The 24,774-nt window shown below is 38.4% G+C and overlaps 1 protein-coding gene across 2 annotated transcripts in view; it reads right to left on the bottom strand.

The window, feature by feature from the left end:
• CPNE8 (copine 8) overlaps positions 1 to 1,007 on the bottom strand; it is a 199,647-nt gene extending 198,640 nt beyond the window's left edge. The window contains exon 1 of one of the 2 annotated variants that reach the window (XM_070410448.1): positions 684 to 1,007. In XM_070410448.1, coding sequence (XP_070266549.1) covers positions 684 to 781 — 98 coding nt within the window. In that variant the 5' untranslated portion in view covers positions 782 to 1,007. The remainder of the gene's footprint in view (positions 1 to 683) is intronic. The other variant, XM_070410447.1, reaches the window with a different exon arrangement.
• Positions 1,008 to 24,774: the final 23,767 nt, after the last annotated feature.

The following is a 24,774-nucleotide window of genomic DNA, read 5'->3' as shown; positions in this document are numbered from 1 at the left end:
TCGATTGTTATAAGCACAATGCGTCTATTTGCTGGTAGAAAATCGTGACTTCCCAGCTTTTAAGTAAGGCACAGATTCTTCTGCAACCACTGGGCTGGAGCCGAAATCTCTACCTTTCAGGCACGAGGCAGGCGCAGAGCCCGGAAAAGTGTGTGTTGAGGGAAGGGGAGGGGAGTGAGGAGGGACAGGCGAACCCGAGGGCTCCAGGAAGTGGGTGGGGAGGAAGCCGCAGAGGTTGGAGCCAACCGGGTCAATAGCAGGGCTGCAGACGCCTAGCAGGGGGAGTCCCGGGTCACTGAGCGCCGCGGTCACGAGCGCTTTGGGCAACGCCGTCCCCTTCGATTCCCGTCATCACCCAACCGTACCGCTCGGGTTTGGGCCGTAAAAAGGGCTTGCAAAGTGGGCGGCGGCAGGAGTTTTCCCCGCTGAGTCAGAGCCCAGCCAACTTTTACAGCATTTCCCCAGGAAGAAAACAAGAAGTCTCCGTCCCGTAGCCCCCCGCTCGCTTCTTAGTTCCCGCTATCCGCCCGGGGCCGCTCGACCCAGGGGTGACTCCAGACCCACAACTGGGCTGTTGGCCACTCATCGTACAACTTCTCACCCGCTCCAAGCCTGGGAGTATCCCGGGCGCTGTGAGGGGAAGAGGAGGGGGAGAGGGGGGAGGGGAGAGGCTGCGTGCTCACCTGCAAGAGACGGACACCTCCACCCGCGTCGCCGGGATGGCCGCGCTCAGCTGGTTCAAGTCCCCGATGCCCGCGGTGCTGGTGTAGCGGCTGTCCATCTTGCGGGGAGGCGCCGTGGACTTGTCCGGCGCCCACTTCCTGAGCTCGAGCCGACTGAGGTCTCCGAGCTCAGCTCCAGACAGACGGGGATAGAGGTGGAGGGTGGCGGCAGCGGGAGGCGGAGGCAGCTCGCTGCAAGTAGGAGGGAGGAGGCTGGCCGATCTCCGCGCGCTGCCCCGAGGGAACCGCGAGTTAGTCCAGGCGGAGGGCGAAGCTGCCAGGCAAGTGACGCCCGGGGCTGCCGGCGTCCCTGCCCCCTCCTTGCAGGCAGCAGCCCCCGCGGGGAGACACTCCGTCAGCCTCTTCTGGCTCCGGGAAGCCTCCGGGCACCTGGGGGGGAGAGTGGCCCCAGAACCAGACCGTCTAGGAGCGCCGGCCCCGGCCCGCTGCGCGTGCGGTGGAGGTTTTGTCTCCGCCTCTACACACCCACACCCGCTTTCTGGGCCGTGACTCCCTCCTGTCAATCAGGTGTGGACGGGAATGTCACGCAGTTTCCTCGCCTGGGATGGAAGCTGGAGGTGTGGGCGCCCCTGCGGGTGCCGAACGCCACTATCACAAGTCCACCCCTCCCCACCCCGCGCGGGCCCTCACCTCTCCCCGAGCCTCCGAGGTCCCTCCCACGCTGCCCTCTGCAGAGGAACCGGGTCCGCGCCGGGACTGCCCACCCTCTGCCACTTGAGGGTTTGGTGACGATGGGACGTGAGGCCGATCTCCGACCTCCTGGAAGAGGTGGGAAAGTGACAGATCGATATGTGGGACCCGGTGGGAGCCGGTTGGACTCTAAGGGGGTGGGGGGTGTTGGGGATTTAAGGGACCCACCTAGTTTCCGAATTCTTCCCCCATTTCTTCGGAACGTGGAGGTCTAATGGTGACAGTTCTTCTCCAGTCAGAGCTCTTCTGCGCCCCCTCCTTTCCAAATGCATGTAAGTTCTGTCCTGAAATCCGGAGGTCACCCAGAATCCTGGCGGCAACACCTGAATGGAACAGGACGGATAGAAGCGGAGGAGCCAGAGTGAGCGCTGCGTGTGGGTAACCGGGTTCCGGGGCAGCCAGGCTGGTGCCAGGAGACAGAAGCGGCCAAAGCACCGGGAGGTACCAGCCGCTCCCCTCCATTTCAGGGACCTTTATTGCCCGCACCTTTCCGCCAGCCTCGCCCGTGCGCCCGCAGGTCCCGGGTGCTCGCCGCCAGGGGCGACCGAGAACGGGAAGGGATGCACCCTACTGCAAATTAGGGGAGTAGAGGGAGGTACCCTGTCCGCCTTCACTTAGTGCGCCTACCACGGAGTTAGCAGCTGGTAGGACTAACTCAGGGAGGAACAATTTTCCTGAGTGAGGACCTGCCATAAGTTGTAACATTTTAACCCACTTGGAGCCACTTGCCTTAGCGAATCTATAGACTTGTGGGTCAAGATGTGATGGCACAGTTTTGTCCTCACCCCTGGCCAGGTATCCTTTCAGATTTTATTCTTGGTTTCCTTTCCTGCTCTTCCCACCCACCACTTGTCACACCTGAAGTCCAGAAGTTCTCTGTTTCTCCTCCTCTTTCCCTATTACAGATTAAACTGTAGTTTATTACTATTTGGGAATGTCCTAAAACTCCGTACATTTCTATTATTTTGCCCAAAATTAAATTGGGAGAAGAGACCTACTGTATTTCCTTAAGCTCACCAGACTTTTATTTTATAGAAGCCTACTGAAGAAATAAAAGTTCAGAACTTGAAAATAATATTCAACTCATAAGACCTTTACTTAAGTTTTTCCACTTTATTCATTTGTAATTGATATATAATAAACTGTCCATAATTCAGTTGTACCATTTGATAAATTTTGATGCCTATATTCTCCTGTGGAGCTATCTCAATCAAGATAATAACCCATTCTCATTCCATCAGCCCAAAAGTTTTCTCATGTTCCTTCTGTAATCTGTCCTCCCTTTACCACTAAAAATCCCTCCAGGCAACCATTGATATTCTTTATATAACTATAGATAAGTTTGCATTTCTAAATATATATATATATATATATATATATATATATATATATATATATTGCATATGGAATCCTACAGCATGTACTATTTTTTTCTGTAGCTTCTTCTGATCAAAGTTCTTTTGAGATTCTTCCATGCTGTTGAGTTCATCAGTAGTTAATTCCTTTTTATTACCTGCTAGTATTCTGTTGTACAGATGTGCCACGAATTTTTTTATCCATTCCTGCATTGCTGGACATCAAGTTGTTTCCAGGTTTGGGCTACTACAAATAAAACAGCTATGAACATTTATGTAGATTTTCTATATGGACTTATGCTTTCATTACTTTTGGGTAAATATCTAGGAGTGGAATAGCTGGGTCATATGAAATATGAATATTTAACTTTTTAAGAAACTACTAAATTGCACCAAAATAGTTGTACTACTTTCCATTCCCACAACATTATATGAGTTCTAGTTGTTTTACATCCATACTAACACTTATCATATTACTTGTTTAAATTTTAGCCAATGGAGGATATGGGGCGGGGATAAATGGTGATGAGAAGACTTGACTTGGGTTGGTGAACACAGAAAAGAGTGTACAGATGATGTGCTGTTCAATTGTGCATCTGAAATCTGTATAATTTTGTTAACCAGTATCACCCCAATAAATTCAATACAAGGGGAAATAGGTAAATAAATTTTAGCCAATCTAATAGGTGTGTAGAAGTAGGTTAATGACTAATGATGTTGTCATATGGGTCCCACTGTGGGTTAATAACGAATGGCAAGCATATTTTCGTGTGCTTATTTGCTCTCTGTAGATATTTGTTCATGAAGTATCAGTTCAAATCTTTTGCTCATTTTTACTGAATTGTTTTATTATTCTTGAGTCTTGAGAGTTCCCTATATATTCAGCACTCATAAGTTCATCATGTTGACGTAAGCTTTAGGTGACAAAACTTTTAAAGTATATTCAAACTCTGTTAATGTAGTCAGCACAATAAAGAATTGCAATGTTTAAAAGTAACTTTTAATAGCTTAATAAATACCATGCATCATGACATGTCTATTTCTGTAAGCTTTTATTTTAAAGAATGTTTAATAAAAATTTATATGTATTGAGATAACATAAATGACTTTGGAATGTGTTAAAAATTAAAGATGAATTTTATTTACTAAAGTGTATAAGCAGCCATTATTCACCAAGTCTGTGATCCAGTAAAAATTATTTGAATGTTGACTGTGTGCTTAGACACTGTGCTAGACCTGGGAGGTAATGCTCCTGCTGACAAGGAGATGGATGACTGAGTAGAGATTATACTGAATGAATCATTGAGTTTTTGTTTGTGTGTGTGTGTGTGTGTGTGTGTGTTTAAATATATATATTTTATTGATTTTTTACAGAGAGGAAGGGAGAGGGATAGAGAGCTAGAAACATCGAGGAGAGAGAAGCATCGATCAGCTGCCTCCTGCACACCCCCTAGTGGGAATGTGCCTGCAACCAAGGTACATGCCCTTGACCAGAATCGAATCTGGGACCCTTCAGTCCCCAGGCCAACGCTCTATCCAGTGAGCCAAACCGGCTAGGGCAATCATTGAGTTTTTATCTCTGAGATTTTATTATTCCACAAGATTCAAGAAGACCTCAGTTTGTAAATTAAATTGTCATTGTCCGTTATTTTTCCGAAGCATTCATTTACAAAATAGCATGGTCCAAAAGAATCAGCTTGTCTGAAAGAGCATATATCCTTATAAGGACAAAGTTCATTTACCTCATCGCGCAGGTGCTGTATCAGCTCACACAGAAATCCCAAACAAATTGCGCTGAGCAGTTCTTCAGGCTGTAGCTACATCAGTGGAAAATTCACTCAGTTGGGCCTAACTCTTCCGCCCCAAGATAAGTCAGAAATACCAGCATTGCCATATGCTCACCTTCAAAATGTCCTCAGGAAATTGAAGAAAATAGGGAGCTGCAGCATTGCTTAACCTCTATGGATGGCTATATCGATTTAGCCACATAACCTGCTCCTTGTCGGCACAGCTTATAAAATAAACGTATGTAATAGCAAAGAAAGGACTAGCTTTTTAATTAGGGGAAAATTGCAGCTGACAGAAGGCATTTGAATCAGTGTCCAAAACATGTTCTCTGAGTACCTGCCTTCTTTCTGACCTGCTAACCATTTGGAGATGATTTACCCCAAGTGAATCAAGTCTGCACATAATTCAATAATTTCAGACAATAAAATAACTTGAAGTTACCTTTGTGACTAAATAAAGTATTTATTTACCAGTATTTGAATACTACCTTTCCAATGGTTAAGGCAGTCAAGATAATAATATCACTTTTTAAATATTACAAATAATAGCAAGATTAAGATATGTTGTGAATAAGTGTCCAGGAACATTAAATCCAATATTTTAATCAAGTGACACTTTTCTAAGGGATCTTGGGTGATTCTTTAGGTAAGCCTATTCTCAAGCACTTTTTTTTGTTTGATAAATAAATTTTATATTCAAGAGACCATTTAGAATACATAATGCTTTCAGTTTCAGAACTTCATATATATAAGCATACAGAAGAACATATTTCAAATTATGTTTTGAAAGTCTTGGGTTGGTATAAGTAATATTTAGTTTTCCACTATCACAAAGTCATTTGGCTCAACCACTAAATATTCAATAAAGAGACACCATGAACTTGTGAGGATTGGGGAAGGGGTAGATCGGGAAGGTGATCAAACTGAGGACAGTTATCTTACTATGACTGAAACTTTTTTTGTTTGTTTGTTTAATGATAGTATTTCAGTTATCTATTGGTGTGTAATAAGCGAGTCCAAAACTTAAGCACTCAAATAACAATAGTTTTACTCCTTTTCATGATTCTTTGAGGGAGCAATTATGGGAGGGCTTGGACAGGCAGTTGTGCTCTATGTAGTGTCAGTTGGCATCATGAACATGGTTGCCTTTAGCTAGAGGCTGGCTGGCCTGGAAAATCTAAGAAATCTTCTTTACCATGTCTGGCAGCTCAATGCTCTTCTTCCATGTGGCTTTCCTCTTTTCTCTTCATTCAGTTGTTTAGCCAGAACTTCACATCATGGTGACTGGCTTTCCTACAGCCAAAGTGGAGGCTGCCAAGCCTCTGAAAAGCTAGACCTGGAACCAGCTCAATGTCACTTCCACTGGTTTCCATTTGTCAAAGCAAATGATAAAGCTAGCCAGCCCACATGCAGGGCAGGAGTGGTGGCTGAGTTGACTTAAAGGGTAGAGCAGCATACACATATTGGAAGGGAAGGAATTGATAGCAGTCATCTTTGGGGACTACCCACTAAAAATAGTCAATTTAATTAAGGCTAAAATAATTATATGTCCCTCATTAAAACACACACACACACACACACACACTGATCTAATTTTTCCACTACTTTTAATTTGTTCTATTTGAAAAAAAATAAATCTATATAAGGAATCAGAAGTCTTATAGCATACATTGTAATGAGTAGGATCATAGTAGTAAGCAAAGATTTGTCTTCAAGAATGGTTTTGCTATCTATATGCGAACAAAGAAGGAATAAATAGAAAATATGAAGAATATGCTCCCTGCTTTTAAGCATCAGTTTAATGTGCTTAAAATCAGTTTAAGAAAGAGCAATAATAAGCTATGTCTTGTCATGAGATCATTTGTTATAGACCGATGTGACTAATGCTCAAGGAAAGGCATATTAATGAGAAAGAATAATCGTTAAAACATTCCTGGGAAAATGGGACTTAATATTTTTAAATAATAAAAAGAGAGGACAGAACAATATAGGTAAGGAAATATGAACAAATATAGAGGTAAAAATAAGTATTGCATATGTTTGTACAGTAGTGAGAAGACCAAAGTCTCCAAAGAGGAAGGCTATAAATTTGGATAGAGAGAAGTTATCTTAAAAGACTTTGTAATTTGAGAGAAAATATGTAAAAGGAGGGTAAGTTAAAGTTATCTCTCTGTCCAGTAGAGTGGTCATAAGTGGCTATTTAAGTTTAGATTAATATTAAATAAAATTAAAATGAAGCTCCTCCATTGCATTAGTTACATGTCAAATGCTCAATAGCCCCATATGGCTAGTGGCTACCCCATTGGATAGTACATATTACAGAATATTTCCTTCACATGCTAGAGGTTTATTAGACAGTACTGACAATCTGTTCTACTTCCCAATATTTCTGAAATCTATTCACCTTTCACTTCCCCTCTGCCACTCCCCTTAGTTCAGTTTACTTATGTGTTTCACTTGGGTTATGCAACACTCCCCTACCTGTCTCCCTGTTTCCAGTCATGCTTTTCTCCAATCTGCTCCCCATTCTGCAGCTAGAATGCACTTTATAAAATATTCATCTGGTCTTCTCAAATTCCTGCTGAAATTACTCATGTCATTCTTTGCCAGAAATATTCCTCTGTGCTTCTTTCCTTAACTAACACTTATTCTTCAGGACCCAAGTTAGATGCCACTTCCTTGACAGAATCTTCTCAAATATCTCTGATCTTCAATATTCTTATCATTAAAATGATGCTATCATCTATGATACACAGTTGGTGAAAATTAATGATAACGAATGTAACTCAGTGAATGCTTAGCATTTAAAATGAGAGGAGTGTTAACGCTTATGTTGAGAATAATAATTTTGTGATGATGGTTTAAGTTCTCTAGCTCTATTTTCTCATGTACCTATCCAAAGTTGCATCCTAAGAAGTGCCACCAATCTGTCAAGTAATCATTTAAAATGACTTACAAAGCTCATATGACATATACTATAACTTAGTCGCATAACTAATCTAACAGAACAAGTTACTTTATGTGCAGAGAAGAGATAGAGATTAAATTCTAAGATTCTTATATTTATTAAGGGACAGTGGCAGTTTACATTTCTTATAGAGTATAGTCATTCATTTGACTATGATTATTTAGTGATAATCAGTTAACATTAAGAACTTTCATAGAATAAACCCTATACGTATTGAAATCCAGGTGTCTTTAAAAGGGGCCTATTGTAAGAATTTTAAGGATATATTTTCATGGTTACTAAACACAGAACAGTTCTTACTTTTGATGAATGTTTTCAGCCTTCAAATTTATCTAAAGTTTCTTCCAAGTAGAAACTGCTAATTCAGAGAATTTGCTTTTCAAGGCTGCCAGAAGAAATCCATCTGTAAGACTAAGTCAGAAAGAGCAGGCCTAAAAATTTCTGAAACTTATCAAAAGAATATAGGAAAGAAAACATTCTTAAAGGAGGATATGAAGTCTAAATTATTTCGTTCCTGCAGGGGCCTTCCTAAATGCCCCAAATAAGCACCCTTTACCTTTAAATATATTATTAGAATAAGTATTCTGTGACAACTTGCCTAATATCTGTTTCCCCTGCTAGACTTGGAGCTTCAAGAGCGTCAGGACCAGTCTCTTTTTCACTGGTTCTCTCCTGTGCCAAGCATATTGACTGATATGAGTCAGGTGTTGTGTGGCCAGCAACTGTTGAAAGTTGCTTTGATATATTGATTTCAGGAGAGAGCTGAGCCCACAAGTGCAATGTCCAACAGGCATTTAGGGCTAGGCTGAGGGAACAGGATTGTCTAGATTGGAGTAAATAACTTAGAGTTAGTAGTAGAAGCCAAGGATTTCAGTGAACACTCCAGTGAAAAGGAAAGAGGAATAAAAATAAAATCTGATGAGTAACTTCCCTGGGGAGAGGAGGACAAACAAGGGTCCCACTGAAGAAATGGGTGGGGAAGAAGCACTGGAAAAAACAGGGGAGAAAAACTCCAGGATGGGGACACTAAGGACAAGGAAGAAGATGCTTTTAAGAGGGAGCCAGTAGGATCATGACAGCAGAAGCTACAGAAGTCGTATTATTGCCTTGTTTCGTTGCCACTGCAGATTGCCAAATTCTCTCTCAGGAAGTTTCCAATGTTACAGAATCCTCTAAAATGTTTCAGTTACCATTCCAGATCTGTCTTTCAGATTCTTATACTTAAATGCCCCTGGCTCACCTCTAGCCCTGCTTCACTTCCTTAAGCATGAAGCCCACCCTATTCCAGAAGTCTTCTGTGCAGAAAATAGATCTCCAGTAAGAAATTGCATGCTGAAGTAGAGGGTGGTGTGGGGCCTGGAAGTGCATTCCCCTGGCTGTGTGGACCCAGAGCTCCGTGTCCAGCATCTCCCGGCACTGACTCATTGCCTATGGCAGAAATAGTCAAGTTAATGAAACTCGATGTAATGGATGCACCAAGCCAACTGTAGTTGTTGACAGAAAATGAATGATAAAATCTCTTTATGTTATCTATCCTTTACCCTGAAGAAGATACCACCTTAAACTGGTCACTAGAAGAGAAACCAAGATGGCGGCATAGGTAAACACCTGAAATTGCTGCCTCAAACAACCACTTCCAAACTACAACTAAAAGAAAAAACGAACATCAGCCAGAGGAAGGCTGGCTGAGTAGAAATTATACAACTAGAAGGAAAGAGAAAAACACACTGAGACTCAGAGGAGGTGAGGAAGTAAAGTATAGAGGTACGGAGGTGCGCGCGTAAAGGGCTGGCAACTGAGGACATGGTTGTCTTTTTCAATCGGGAGGGAGTTACAAGCTCCCTACTTCTCTGAACTCCAGTTCTGGGCGAGTCTCTGGGGACCCAGACTCATATGGGAGAATCTGGACTGTCTGGCAGTGGGCGGAATTCGAGGGTGGCTTTCTCTCAGAGGTGCTTGCAGCGATTACCAAGATTACCACGGGACACTGAGACGTGGGGCCTCTTAGGGCAGGACTGAGGATCAGCCATAGCTGTTTGCTCCACCCTGTTGATTCCCTGAGACCCCCCCCCCCCCCCCGCAAGCTGTGCACAGAGGCTTTTGCATATGAATGACCTGGCCCTTTGCAATCTAAAATTACCTAACAAACTGCAGCTGGGTCAGAGAGATCAAGAACATCCAAAAGAAGGCCCAAGGCCCCACAGCAGCTTGCACTGCTTCACAGCTGGGCCTCATCTGGGCACCTCCAAACTCCAAACAAAGAAGAGGAATCTGCAGATCTCTCTGTAGCTCCTGCTGGGTAGCCTCAGGAAGAGGCTAAATTAGCACCTCCTTAGAGATCCAAGAGCCAGTGTACCCAGTGGTCAGAGTGAGACCATCCAGACTACAACTCCTCAGATCCATAAGGGACACACTCAGGGGGCAGACTCAGTGAGCACCAAAGCCCCACTGAAGCAAGTCTTGCCCCATAAGGGTGTCTCCAGCACAGAAGTCCTCCTACTGTAGACACAGCTGATTCTCACAGCCAATTGGCCTGGAGGTCAATTCCTCCCAGTGATATCAACTACAATCAAGGCTTAACTACAACAAGACTGTGCATACAGCCCACAAAGGGGTGCACCAAGAGTGTCCACCTCAGGTAACTGGGGAGGCTGAGCCACTGGGCCCTATAGGACACCTAGCACACAAAGCCACTCTACCAACACAGGGAAGGATAAAAAATGCGGAGACAAAGAAACAGGTCACAAATGACAGAAATGGAGGAAAGCAAACTACTGGATATAGAGTTCAAAACCACGGTTATAAGGTTTTCAGGAATTTTCTAGAAACCACCGATAAATTTAGTAAGACCCTCAATAAGTCTAGTGAGACCCTCGAGGATATGAAAAAGGACCAACTAGAAATTAAGCATACTCTGACTGAAATAAAGAATATTATACAGAGATCCAACAGCAGAATAGAGGATCGCAAAAATCAAGTCAAAGATTTGAAGTACGAAGAAGTAAAAAACACCCAACCGGAAAAGCAAAAAGAAAAAAGAATCCAAAAATATGAAGATAGTGTCAGGAGACTCTGGGACAACTTCAAGCATACCAACATCCGAATTATGGGGGTGCCAGAAGAAGAGAGAGAGCAAGATATTGAAAACCTATTTAATGACAGAAAACTTCCCCTACCTGGTGAAAGAAATAGACTTACAACTCCAGGAAGCACAGAGAACCCCCCAAAAAAGGAATCCAAAGAGAGCCACACCAAGACACATCATAATTAAAATGCCAAGAGCAAAAGACAAAGAGAGAACCTTAAAAGCAACAAGAGAAAAACAGTTAGTTACCTACAAGGGAGTACCCATATAATTGTCAGCTGATTTCTCAACAGAAACTATGCAGGCCAGAAGGGAGTTGCAAGAAATATTCAAAGTGATGAACAGCAAGAACCTACAACTAAGATTACTTTACCCAGCAAAGCTATCATTCAGAATTGAAGGTCAGATAAAGAGCTTCACAGATAAGAAAAAGCTAAAGGAGTTCATCACCACCAAACCAGTATTATATGAAATGCTGAAAGGTACTCTTTAAGAAGAGGAAGAAGAAGAAAAAGGTAAAGATAAAAATTATGAACAACAAATACATATCTATCAACAAGTGAATAAAAAATCTGATGAACAGAATAAACTGGTGAATATAATAGAATCAGGGGCATAGAAAGGGAGTGGACTGACAATTCTTGGGGGAAAGGGGTGTGGGGGTGTGGGAAGAGACTGGAAAAAAATCATACACTTATGGATGAGGACAGTGGGGGGGCGGGGGGGGTAAGGGCAAAGGGTGGAGTGGGAACTGGGTGGAGGGGAGCTATGGGGGAAAAAAGAGGAACAACTGTAATAATCTGAACAATAAAGATTTTTTTTAAAAAAAGAAATTGCATGCTGAGGAACTTACACAGGAACAACCCCTCTGGCATGTTATGGCCATGTGTAAGGAATGAATGCCTAATTTTCAAATCTGATTTAGATCCCTTCTAGAGCAGGGCAGATACATGTTAACTAGTGTGTGGTCAGAGTCTACTCTGGTTTCTTTCCAGCGTGGACAATTAGAATGTGCAACCATGCAAAAGAACAAAAGTTTTGTTGGAAATAGACACACACACAAAAATATGAATCTATTTAATAACTTGGTAAAATTAACATTCTTCTAGGATAGCCCAGCCTTTCATTTGATTTGAAAATAGTTATTTTAATGCAAAAATGCTAACATTTTGTAGGACCTTTCTCTAGCTGTCCAAGAGATTTGGCCAGAACTTTGCAATTTACAAAAGCGTTTTTCATAACCATGATAATTGCTGTTAAATTTACCATGAATTGTCACAGTAGATGGCGTATTTTCTATTCAAGTTCAGATCATTTAGTTATTGTGTTTCCAAGGTGAGTCCCTTATTGTATGGTTTATAGAAATAAATTGTTTTTGTTAGGCTTTTAGATGTTGAGGGAAAGTTTTCGCAGTCACTGGCGTGGTAACTGCTTTAAAAGGAAGGACTTGAGTTACTTATTCTAAAAGAATATGTTGAGGTTTAGTTTCTGCTTTAACAAAAGGATAATTTATGGCATTTATTAAGATCTTTTTATTTAAAATTTATCTATGAAGAGCTACCTACAGGACAATTATTTTTAAGTGTATATCATAAAATCTGCCGGGTTTTGCCTGTTGATGTTGAGGGACCAAATCTCCATAAATGATACTTGTGCTAAAACACACTGATGATGTTGTTAAGAAGAGTGATGGTCAGAAATCCTTCTGTTGAAGACCCACACATATTTTGTTGACTGGAGCCAAGTTTTTTTATTATTTGATCTTGTTTTGCAAATACAGAAAGTAAATGAAAGTAAAACATTTAGTCTATTTAAGTCAAAGTAACTACGTTCATGGCCTCACTGTGCCTCTGGACTTTTCAAATGCTGGTCTAGTCAGCCATGCCATTGAAAATTAACTTGGCGAATTAGAATTGACTCTTAAAGTGCCATATTTAACTCAGCAATAGTTTTCATCATTTTAGTTTTTAAAGTTTAAATGTTTTTTACAAACTTAGTATACATGTGTTACACTCTGATCTTTTTTTAAAAAGCAATCAAATAGATCTAAAATTTTTAAATTAATTTACTAAAACAGGAGGAAAATGACCAAAAACCCAATAAATTAATGAGCAAAAGACAGAAATAGATAGTACACAGAGAAAATAAATGCAAATAGCTCTAAAATATATGAAATGTTGCTCAACTCACTTATAATTTTAAAAAAGAAAATTTAACAATAGATGAAGATACTATTTTTCCAGGTAAATAAGAGTTTCTGAGACTGTGAGAGATTCTCATAAATGGCTGGTGGAAATGTAAAAGTTAAAAATAGTTCATTGGATATTCATTTGAAAAAAGAATGTACTTTAACATGTACCTTATACCATATACAAAAATGTACCCCAAATGCATCATAGACCGCAATGTAAAATCTAAAATTATAAAACTAGGAGGAAATTTTTATGATCTTGAGTTAGGCAAATATTCCGTAGATGTGACACCAAAAGCATAAAACAAAAAATTGATGCATTGGACTTCATCAAAGGTAAAATTTTCTATTCTTTGAAAGATATTGTGAAGAAAATAAGACAAAGCACCAAAGAGGAAATAATTTATAAAACATATATCTTGATCAAGGACTTGTATTCAGAATATATGAAGAACACTCAAAACTCAATAAGAAAGCTAACAAGTTCCCCAAAGAAGATATACAAATAACAAGTACATATGTATTATTGGCTACTGAATGGCATTTTAGAGCATGGTTAAAGTGTAAAATGTTTGCACCTGGCTATAAAGCAAGTTGTGTTCCTGGGATGAAGAAACTGCAAGAGGCTAGTCACTAGGGAGAGGAAGCTGGGTGTTGTCATTACTCGTTGCCCACAGTGACCATTTTTAGGCTGGGCTGGGTAGTGGGCCGCATTTTGCACCATGTGGTCTCAGCAATGTTGGCTGCGATTTGGTGAGCTGTTGTTCCAGGGTGGTGGCAGGACCTGTGTCTCACTTGGGAGAAGCCAAGTGTTGCTTTGTGGGTGCCAGGTCTGTGGTGCCATTTCTATTTAAATGGCCAGTGCATGTCATGGCAGCTCCTGTGTTGAGCGTCTGCCCTTTGGTGGTCAGTGTGCATCATAGCGACCAGTCAGATTGTTGGACACTTAGCATATTAGCCTTTTATATATATAGATTTCATTTTGAATTCATCTATAAACAATTGATTATTTAAGAATCTATCTTTTTTCCAAAGAGTTTTTTTTTTACCTTTTTATTTTTGCTTAATAATTTAGTTGCAATATTGCGAGATAACATGGATTATGTGATAACAGTTTAGAATTTGTCAAAGACTTCTTTTATGGCTTTGTATATGATCATTTTGAGAAATGTCCACAAATCTTCGAACATCACCATGGGAAGACTTGACAAGCCACCTATTATGTATCCCACCTCAGGCCTTTATGGAAAGATAGAAGAGTCTTCTCCCAGGGATTATTTCCATAATTCAGTTGAACATTCTCTTATATATGCCTTAGAGCAGTGGTTCTCAACCTGTGGGTCGCGACACCTTTGGGGGTCAAACGACCCTTTCACAGGGGTCACCTAAGACCATTGGAAAACACATATATAATTACATATCATTTTGTGATTAATCACTATGCTTTAATTATGTTCAATTTGTAATAATGAAAATACATCCTGCATATCAGATATTTACATTACGATTCATAACAGTAGCAAAATTACAGTTATGAAGTAGCAACGAAAATAATTTTATGGTTAAGGGTCACCACAACAGGAGGAACTGTATTAAAGGGTCGTGGGATTAGGAAGGTTGAGAACCACTGCCTTAGAGGAAAGGAGATTCAGTAAAATAGGAAAAACAATAATAACATCAAAGTAGAGTTTATATTTGTGCAGAAAGTGGATTTCAATTCTATTTCAATTTATGAATTGCTTCATAAATTCAATCCACAAGACATTGAAAGTCTAATTTGAGGATTATGCTGCAATATAATACCTCCTTTTAGAACAGGACAAAATAAAAAAAGGCTACTCCCAAGAGGTTTTGCTTTGTGAAAATAGATCTCCACTCTTCAGACTCTGACTCATGCTTGTAGCATGATAAGAATACTCACAGCTCACACTGTCTGACCAGCAGGTGGCACATGCCTACCTGCTAGTGAGCACAAATAATCAGTAACCAAATTATCTGCCAGTGTCCTTTCTTCCTGCTGTTGTGAGCAGCTGCGACTGTTGTGACTAATCAGACTTCGATTTTTTAATTACTATTGTTTTCCTAAAGATTTTTTCCTTTTCCCCTTAAGTCAAATAGAAATAAGAATCTGTTTTTAAAATAATTAATGATATTTTTAATGTATAATGTTTCCTCAAACTCTATACATAAACTATCTCTATATATAAAAGCCTACGCGACCATCCAACTGTCTGACCAGTAGCTATGATGCACACTGACCACTAGGGGGCAGACACTCAACACAGGAGCTGCCAAGCTGCGGTGACTTGGCTGCTGCGGATCTTGGGTGATGCACCCAGAACCAGAGAGGAGGGAGCCCGATTCTGGGATGTGTCATTTGAGAACCACCCTCTCACAATCCGGGACCCTTCAGGGAGTGTCGGAGAGCTGGTTTTGGCCCTATTCCACAGGCCAGACCGAGGGACCCCACTGGTGCACGAATCCATGCATTGGGCCTCTAGTTACATATAATAAGGTTAAGTTGCTTGGATCAAGTTAATTTTAAATTCTAAAGAACTGATTAAACTTATGATGTGATAATGTAAATTTACAAATAAATTGGCAGAAAAGTTGGTTGGATTTCTTTTTGTAGATTATTTACAGTAGAACAAAGATTTTTAATATGCTAGCCAAAGACTCTAAGAAAAAATTAATAGATAGGCTTTAAGGAGTCAATAAATATTATAAAATTATGTATAAAATATTGTTTGGAGAAGTGCTTTTCCTAAAGAGATACATATAGCTTTTATTAGTAAGCTCTCTGGGACACAGAGAACACAAACTATATATACAGGAATGGCTAAAAGTAGGTTTACAGTTGTAATACAAATAGATAATACAATACTCAATAAATAATAATACAAGAATATACTGTTTTTGTACTCACAACTGTAAACCTACTTTTTCCCACTGCTGTCTATTAGTAGACATAATTTCTTTAAATTACTGTAAATTCTTATATCAATATAAATAACTTGGACATTTTTTGTTATTCTCTCTTGTACATGTCTAGTGCCTCTAAAATCTTTGGGCTTTTAAAAAAAATCTTTCACTAAATTATTTTATTTTAGAACCAACTCAATTTCAAGAACCCTAAAGTATTCAACATTTTCTAACCTTGGGTATTAATACCTCCTGTAACAAATATATAGCAGTTTAACTTTATTTGACTGGTGTTATATTTAGCCATCTCTGAATTTTCAAGCCCAAAGCAATTAATTAAAGGTCCTTTGCCAGTTGTACTAAGTCTTTTGCTTTTTTGCTTTCTCACACTGACCCAAAATCTTCATTAAAAATGAGATTTGGTAAACCACTAGAACAGAAAAAGAAATTGAGAGTACTCCCCTTATAAGAAACCCCCAAAATAATATATAAGAAAAAATTTATTAATATAGGAAAAGCCAATCTCATTTTAAAGAACTTAGAATACCCATAAATGATTTTTTAAATGTTATAGGAGACAGGTTCTTATAAGTTTAATCTAGATGTGGGACAGAAATTCCAAGGCTCATATTCAGAGAAGGAATGTAATCAGGGAAGAATGAAAAAATCTTTGTTGTCAGAAGAATTGGCAAAACCTCTCCTTCTGACTCCACATACCTTTCTCTCTCAGAGGAAGGTTTTAAATCAACAGGTCTCATTGGTCAAGTTATTTAATTACAAGCAACTAACACTCTGATTGACTGAAGCAGAAAATCAATTAATTAATGGGATATTGAATAGCTCCCGGAATCACTAAGAACTCAAGAGAATCAGTCTCAAAGGCAATGAAGTTAGAAGCAATGCCCATAACTAGAAGAGATTAATAAAAGAAAATAAAGGGGGGGGGGGGAGGAATATGTAGTACTTTCAGCAATAAAGAGTTAAAAAGAAAAAATAAAGAAAAAGAAACAATGCCTAAAAATCACACCTTAAAAAGAGTGTAATGAGCACATCATAACTTCTATAAACAAGTATTAGATATTGGTCCTGGTATTGTTGCTATGATAACATAGGCTATTCAATACTGCCCCTAGAACCACTTGATTATTGTCTCTGGACAATTGACCTGCATGAAACACGATAGCCTCAACTGCTATCTTGCTACCATTGTCAACAGGTCTTCCACGTCTACTGCCATATTTTCACCATTGCCATCACCACCTACACCATTGATACCACTGCCAGCACTAGCAAAGAAAGAATATTCCAGTTTCTTTTTCTTAGAGCACTAGGCCAAGAGAAAGAAGAGCCCATTTTCTAGATGCTAGGGAGAAATCGCCTATATCTCCCACTAAAATTCACAAGCTGAGAATAATACAAATGTAGAATAGGATAATGGCAGTGAGCAGCCAAGAAATACCCAGTGAGGTTCTTATCCTATTATAATTTCTAAATAGGTATTGGGATGCATACATCTACATGTATGGTTACATATAACAAGAATACTCACTCATTCCTTCCACAAAGATTTATTAGTTACCACATCTCATTTCAAGATTTCTAGAGTATGCCTATTTCTTTTCCTATTCCAAGATAATTCTGCTTCAATAATTTTTAAAGTATGGACTAACTAATAATATAATATATAGAGAGGGGGAAACATAGAAGGGAGGAGGAGGAAAGAAAATGGAAATTAGTTTGTAATGTGTGTTATATACATGACTCTGCAAGGAAAAAAATGTGGGTATATCCCTCTTTGAATCTACAACTGGTTATAAGGTAATAGTTGGTATATATGACCTTCACATCTCATTAATTATCTCATTTCCACATTCCTTTTTTTCTTCAGCCAACACTTCATCTGGCCTGATTTCCTTGCCTAAACTTTTGGCCTAAATCTTCATTTCATAGAAACCACACTCTGGAAATCCTGTCTCGATCATATTGCATTCTATTCCATTTAATGGACATGAACGGACCAGAACACATTCTGGGTTCTATCTATACTTCTCTGTGTCCCCACTATGCAGTAGCAAATGTGTTTCCTTTGGAGAGTTAGGCTACATCACCTAAGCCACTTGAGTGTTTTTGCCTCTCAGGTAGTGGGAATAGTAGCCTAAAATTGCCAGGCAGCTATCTCAGCTTCAACTCAATAGACCTGTTATAGTAGCTCCAGGGAAAACATTCCTCTTTAGATATATGCAAACCTGTACAAGAAGAATGCAGAGTTGTATACATAAGAAACAAATACTGTGACTATGAGAGAAAATGTACCATTCATGAATTCAGAGCATATAAGCCATCCTGTAGAAGAGCAGCACAGCCTCACAAGACTTTGTCTCCCAGCTGGCACGGTAACTGAGTCTTCTCCTCTTTTATAAGACAAACTGCTGCTCAGTCTTAGGGTATAATGGTAAACCCTCTTTGTACCACAAATCTGTATCTTTTGAATAGGCTCAAAAAGCCAGGCAAGAAGCATCTGTCTAACTGGGAGTAACAGCTTCTGATTCAGCAGAACCATTACTGTGTTGATAAGTTGAAAGCATTCCTGCCTTGAGTGTTAATACATCCAGACCTTAATTACTGTCATGGAATACCATGTAACATGCTTCTGTCCAAGGAACTTAAATTACAGGAAAATAAATAATGAAGTAGAAGCCAGAGATACAAGAATAGGAATTAGACATGTATAGATTCTTAGTTTTAATATTACTAGGAGACATTCAATCTTTTGGATCGTGGACATATGCTTTCATGATGCTATATAAGACTCTAGAAATTAATTGCTAACCTAGGGAGAGAGGACAGGAAGAGAATACCATACAGTGATTGAGGTTAGCCTAAGTTTGCAGGATTAGGCTTCTATTACAGGCTAGAATAGAAACTTGAGACTGAGAGTAAGTTCGGTTTTAGAAAAAATAGATTTGTTTTGGGAGACTGAGTTTTGTAAAGTAAGAATTTCCTTTCTCTATATAAGCAGTTGAATGTATGATACCTTCTTAACAGACAAAATTCCCCCAAACAGGCATATGCATATGTATATATATATATATATAGAGAGAGAGAGAGAGAGAGAGAGAGAGAGAAAGAGAGAGAGAGAGAGAGAGAGAGAGAGAGAGAGAGAAAGAGTGAGAGAGAGAGAGTCAGTGACAACACCAAATTTAAATGAACAACCATTGAAAGTCTCCTCCTATACTCAAGGTAATATTTAACACTCACTATACTCTATTAATTTCTGGAGATCAAGGACCATGTCTTAATCACTTCTCTATCTACCCTCTGCACCTTTGATAGTACTCTTAGCATAAATACTCAAAAGTGTTTAATGAATGAATGAATAAAGTAGGGAAGTAACACATTAGCAGGATGATTCTGTTAGTTGTATAACATCAACAGTAATGAACGGTTCCCACCCCATTATCATACACACATAACGAAAATTTATTCTCAGTGAAAATTAAATTGAATATTATGATTATTTTTTAAATTTAACTAAAAATCAGTAGTTAAATCCTAAGTCACTCACTGTTAATAAGTCTGGAATTTAGACTAGAAAATGTAACCCTTATAGGCCACTTGGCAGAAAAAGGTAGTATCACAAGTCCAGTGTTCTGAAATGGTAGCCAAATGACCCAAAGACGCTGAATCCAGAGAACACCCACTTCATATCTTCCTTACAAGATTAAATGCAATTTCTTATTTCCAACTTTGATTTTTGGCATTAGTACCACTACATAGTCATGCCTAAAATTTGGTGAAAATAAGGAGCCTTATTCCAAGATTTGCTTTTATTGAAAGATGGTGACTTGACAAGTTTTATTTACTGTACCCTTTTATATAGTTCCTACCAAGTAATTGTAGGAAATAGCACAGTCATTATCTCTATTTTGAAAGGCCGGAAAGGGTTTACATGGAGAATACGTCTTTGGAAAAATATATTTTCTACTATATACCATGTTATGACACTTGCTCCAGAGGACCCTATGCAACTGACTTAAAGAACATAACAAAGGGGAAATTGAAGAGGAAATTGAGCCAAATTTAATTTTTGAATCAAACGAGATATTTTTACATGAACATTTGTTTCTATAGTAACACATTAAACAGGGGTTAGAGAAATATTATGTAAGTACCATAGTGGTAGCTGTAGATGACAAGGTCTCATCACAAATAATAGACTCAAAATGCTGAGTTCTCACCTACCAAAAAAACATAAAGGCCTTCCCCTCCCCAGCCTGTAAGCAACCCACAATATGAGAAGTTGGTCTTTACAGCATGGCATTGTTCTAGATTTCAATGGTATAATTGAACTCAAGTGCCACAGGATGTAAGTATCAATCACTCCCCCACAACCTCCTGCTTTGTTTCCATTGGAAGTCATTAATTAACACATCTTAGAGATCTTTTTATGACTCAGAATCTAAGGAGAGACCTAAAAACTATTATTTGGTGAAAAGGCTAGGAAAATCCAACAATTGTCATGGCAAGAAGGGTTAGTAATCCATCCATTTATGGTTGGGGCGGGGGGGGGGGGGGGGGGGGGGGTCTAAACAACTAATAAACTTAAGTCTTGCCATCAGAGCATCCTAAATTTATGACAAAAATCAGCCTATAATATTAGCATAAAATTGTTACATCTCTAATCATACAATTGCCATTTTCAAAATGTATTTCTAACATATTATAGTGTGGGAGTATCTACATAGAACCAAAAATTCTAATATTTGTTATGACAGGATCCTGAGAGGTTAAAACTGGAGATCCATATTTAGGAATCCTGTGTCTAAGCTTATAGGCCCTCTATAAATATTAGCTATTTATAGAGGGCCTATAATTAAATTGAATATTATGATTATTTTTAAAATTTACCTCCTCTTTCCCTTGTACCATTTCCTTCATCTGAATTGCTTATGTCCATCTGCCAAAATCTTATCATCCTTTTATGTCCCATATCAAATGCAACCTCCATCCATGTCTTCTCCAGTCCCTACTATAGACCTAGACAAAACACACTCTCAGCCAGAGTAGAAATATACTCTCAGATCTCTAACACTTTACTTTTCTATCTTACATGATAATTATCATTCCTTCTGTCTTCTACTTTAGCTATTTGGATAATGTCTTAAAGCCTTCTTCCAGATCAGGGGTTCTCCAACTTTACATCATGGATTAAGTATCACTTGAGTCAATTGTAAAAGATTCACATTGTTACTCACACAAATTCTGAATCAGAAGATCCATGGTGGAGCCTTGGACTCTGCCCTTCCAATATGTTCCCTATGATCTAAGTTTTATTCTCCTTAGTGTCTAAAAATTTTCCCTCTTTATAAACAAATAACAAGCTCTCTCTTAAAGACATCTGGGCTATATTCCATTTGTTTAAAATAATTTCCCTAACTTCTCCATTTTACCATCTATCATTGTGGTCATATTTGAGTGTTAGTAAGATCAAATAGGCTGCGGCAACAATTAAACCCTCAAATATCAGTGACTTAACAAAGTTTTAGTTTTTCTTGATAACATATATCTGTGCAAATCAGGTATTCCATCTCTATATTTTAGCCATGTCATATGAAACATATGACCTATAAGCTCTTTATGATATGAACATATATATCACTTCACAGATTTCAGTAGCTAGAACTAATTATATGGCCCCAAATTTAACTGCAAGGGAGGTGAGGGGCTATAGGATATTATGCATATACTAAGACTCTCAGCCCAAATTAAAATGTCAATTGCTTGGCTTTTAATAATACCCTACAGCAACTCCAACTCACTATGACCAAAAGAAGATCTACCAGCATAATAATCATGAGAGCTATTATTCCTTGAGCATTTACTATATTACTGTGGTAACTACAGTGCAAGACTAAATTCTTACACAACTCATGAGGTGGGTATTATTTGATGCAACTTTTTGAAAGACCCTGACATTTAGGAGGTGTGGTGATAGAACTTGACCTAACACACGAAGCATGTAAGTTGTGAAACCAACTATCAAACCAATCCTATATCACCAAAGCACATCTTTTAAAGGAATACTTTATATTTCTTGAAAATCACTTAAAGTACTTTTTATAAGCCACAATTATTACTCTTCATTGATAGTAGAATACAGCCTTTTGTGATTTCTTTATTTAAAAAAAACCTCTCTGATCCACGCTATCATAATCACACCCCGTTAGCAAGTTTATTTCAGCCATACTAAATAATGTGCATTTTCATACTAGCCCTGGTTTTTTCTCTCACTTTTATCACTTTTTCTGCTACACTCCTTGTCTTTTCTAGCTAATTCTCATCTATATACCAGGTCTTACCTTAGACATCACACTTATTCATAAATGTGAAGATATAAAAAAAAGTTTGTAAAAACTTAGGAAAAATCAACATTGTGAAAGAGAATCACTGAATTCAGTCAACAAAACAACCAACATCTGAAAGGGGGGGAACCAGAACGAGCAGAATACTACATGAAAACACATTCAAATTAAAATAATGTCTTAAAAGAAACTAAAAAAGCCATTATATCCAATAAAACATTAATGAATTTTTAGGAAAGAGTTTGTGGAAATGTAAAAAGCAATTACCAAAATATAAAAAATTCAACAAGTAGGCTTAATTGCTATATAAATATGGCTAAAAATTATATTATTGAGCTGAACATTGAAGTAATTTCCCAGAATGTAGTTGAAAACAACTGCATTTTCATTACATCATTTAAAACATAATAATGTCCTTATATCATAATATATCTGGTTAGTTCACATGTAACCATTGTCTTTTAGTATTTTCTCTAGTTTATTGGATCAGGAATCAAAACATGTATACATTTTAGTTATGTTGTATTCTCTATTTTTCCCACCATATTTTTTCGTGTGATTTTTTTAAAGGTGTTGTATTTTAAAGAATTGGCTGGAGTTTGTCAAAGTCTTTGTTTTGCTGGCTACACCTTTTCTTTATATATTAATCTGTTCTTCTGCCCCTGTATGTCTTAGAAATTGGTGGTTAGATGTAACGGCTTAATTACACTAGTCCCTCTTATATATGGGGGATATGTTCCAAGACCCTAGTGGATTCCCGAAACTGCAGATAGTACCAAACCCTATATGCACTACTTTTTTCCTACACACACATAGCCATGATAAAGTTTAATTTATAAATTAGGCACAGTAAGAATTTAACAATAATAAAAATAAAAGAACAATTATAACAAGATACTATAATAGAAGTTATATGAATGTGCTTTCTCTCAAAATATCTTATTGTACTATAGTCAACCTTCTTTTTATGATAATGTGAGGTGATACAATGCCTATATGATGAGAAAAGTGAGTTGAGTGACATAGACATTGTGACGCAGCATTAGGATTCCATTGACATGACAATAGTCAGAAGGAAGTTCATTGAGCCATGATGATGTTGTGTCTTCCATGCACAAATCTAATGTCTTTTCCATCTTGGCTAAGCATTAATCATGCACAATGGCCATAATTTTTGCAGTTTGAGGTGCAACAACAAAACTACTTTTAGTTTCTTTTTTTCTTCTTCACAATTTCACAAATAGAAAATTTGTTCTTACTGGGTATCTTAGCAACCTTAGCATATGATATTTTTTCTCTCATTAAGTCAAGAACTTTCACCTTTCATGTATAGAAGGCACTTTATGGGCTTCTTTTCTGGCATATCTGAATTACCAGCATCACTACTCTTGTGCTTTAGGGCCATTATTAAGTATAAGAGGAGTTTCTTGAACACAAGCACTGTGATCCCAGGACAGTCATCTGATAACCTGAAAGAGCTACTAAGCAATTAACAGGTGGGTGGTGTCACTGTGTGGAGACTCTGGACAAAGGGATGAGTCATGTCCTAGGTAAGACAGAGCAAGACTGGAGAGATTTTATCATGTTACTCAGAATAGTTTGCAATTTACAACTTATGAATTGCTAATTTCTAGAATTTTCCATGTAATATCTTTAGACTATGGCTGATCACAGGTAACTAAAACCATGGAAAGTAAAAATACTGATTGAGGAGACCACTGTAGATTCAGTTTTCTTTTAAATCAGGACAAGAATACTTGATAAGTGTTGATGTAGACTTTGGCTAGAATATACATAATGTATGTTCTTATGTAATGTCAGCAACCATTGATTATAATCATTGCTGTGCACTTAATTAATTAGATATTTCAGACTGGCAATTACTCTTTGGTTATTATCTGGAATGCTTCTATAAAAGAAACATCCCTGATTACTCAGGTACTTTACCTTAAAGCACTGTTTATATAGAAAAGGCATAGGAATCAATTTTTCCAGTTTTCCAAATAATGAGTTCCTTAGCAATTTCCCAAGTTAACAAACACCATTTTTAGTGCCATTGTGAGCATATGGATTAAAATATATTCTTGTTAGAAGCCATTGCAGATACTGCTTTTATTGGTTATCAATTTTTCTCATCTTTGCCCTGGGAATCCATTCAACTTGGTTCCTGAGTCTTTTTTGCTATGACCCTAGTAGTCTTTGAGAGCTTCATGCTTTGTGGTATTAAAAGATGTTTTCGGTTCATCTTATATATTTTCTTGTCCCAGAATTAGAATACATATGATAAGAACTATGTAATAGTCCTGGGAATAAAACTATGACATTGGATTGCAAGGCAAATATATCAACTACCTGGATATATTTTACTTTTGCCAATAAATTAAAACCCATTTGCTGAAATTATTCTAAAAATTAAATCCAATTATGGTAAAATACCATCAGGGTTTGGGAGTTCTAAATTTTAAAAGAATCAAAAATGTGCATGAATAATCAAATCTTTGAAAATTGTTCATAAAAATTTATATAATTTATATTATTTATATTATACTAGAGGCCCACAGGGATCGGGCCTGAATGGGCAGTTGGACATTCCTCTCACAATCCAGGACTGTTGGCTCCGAACCGCTCACCTGCCTGCCTGCCTGATTGCCCCTAACCGCTTCTGCCTGCC

The sequence above is a fragment of the Myotis yumanensis genome, unplaced genomic scaffold (genome assembly GCF_028538775.1).
Source record: "Myotis yumanensis isolate MYYU_CA2020_CCGP unplaced genomic scaffold, mMyoYum1.0.hap1 SCAF_3, whole genome shotgun sequence".
Lineage (NCBI taxonomy): Eukaryota > Metazoa > Chordata > Mammalia > Chiroptera > Vespertilionidae > Myotis > Myotis yumanensis.
The sequence above is the reverse complement of the archived record's forward strand: the minus strand, read 5'-3'. Positions and strand labels throughout refer to the sequence as shown.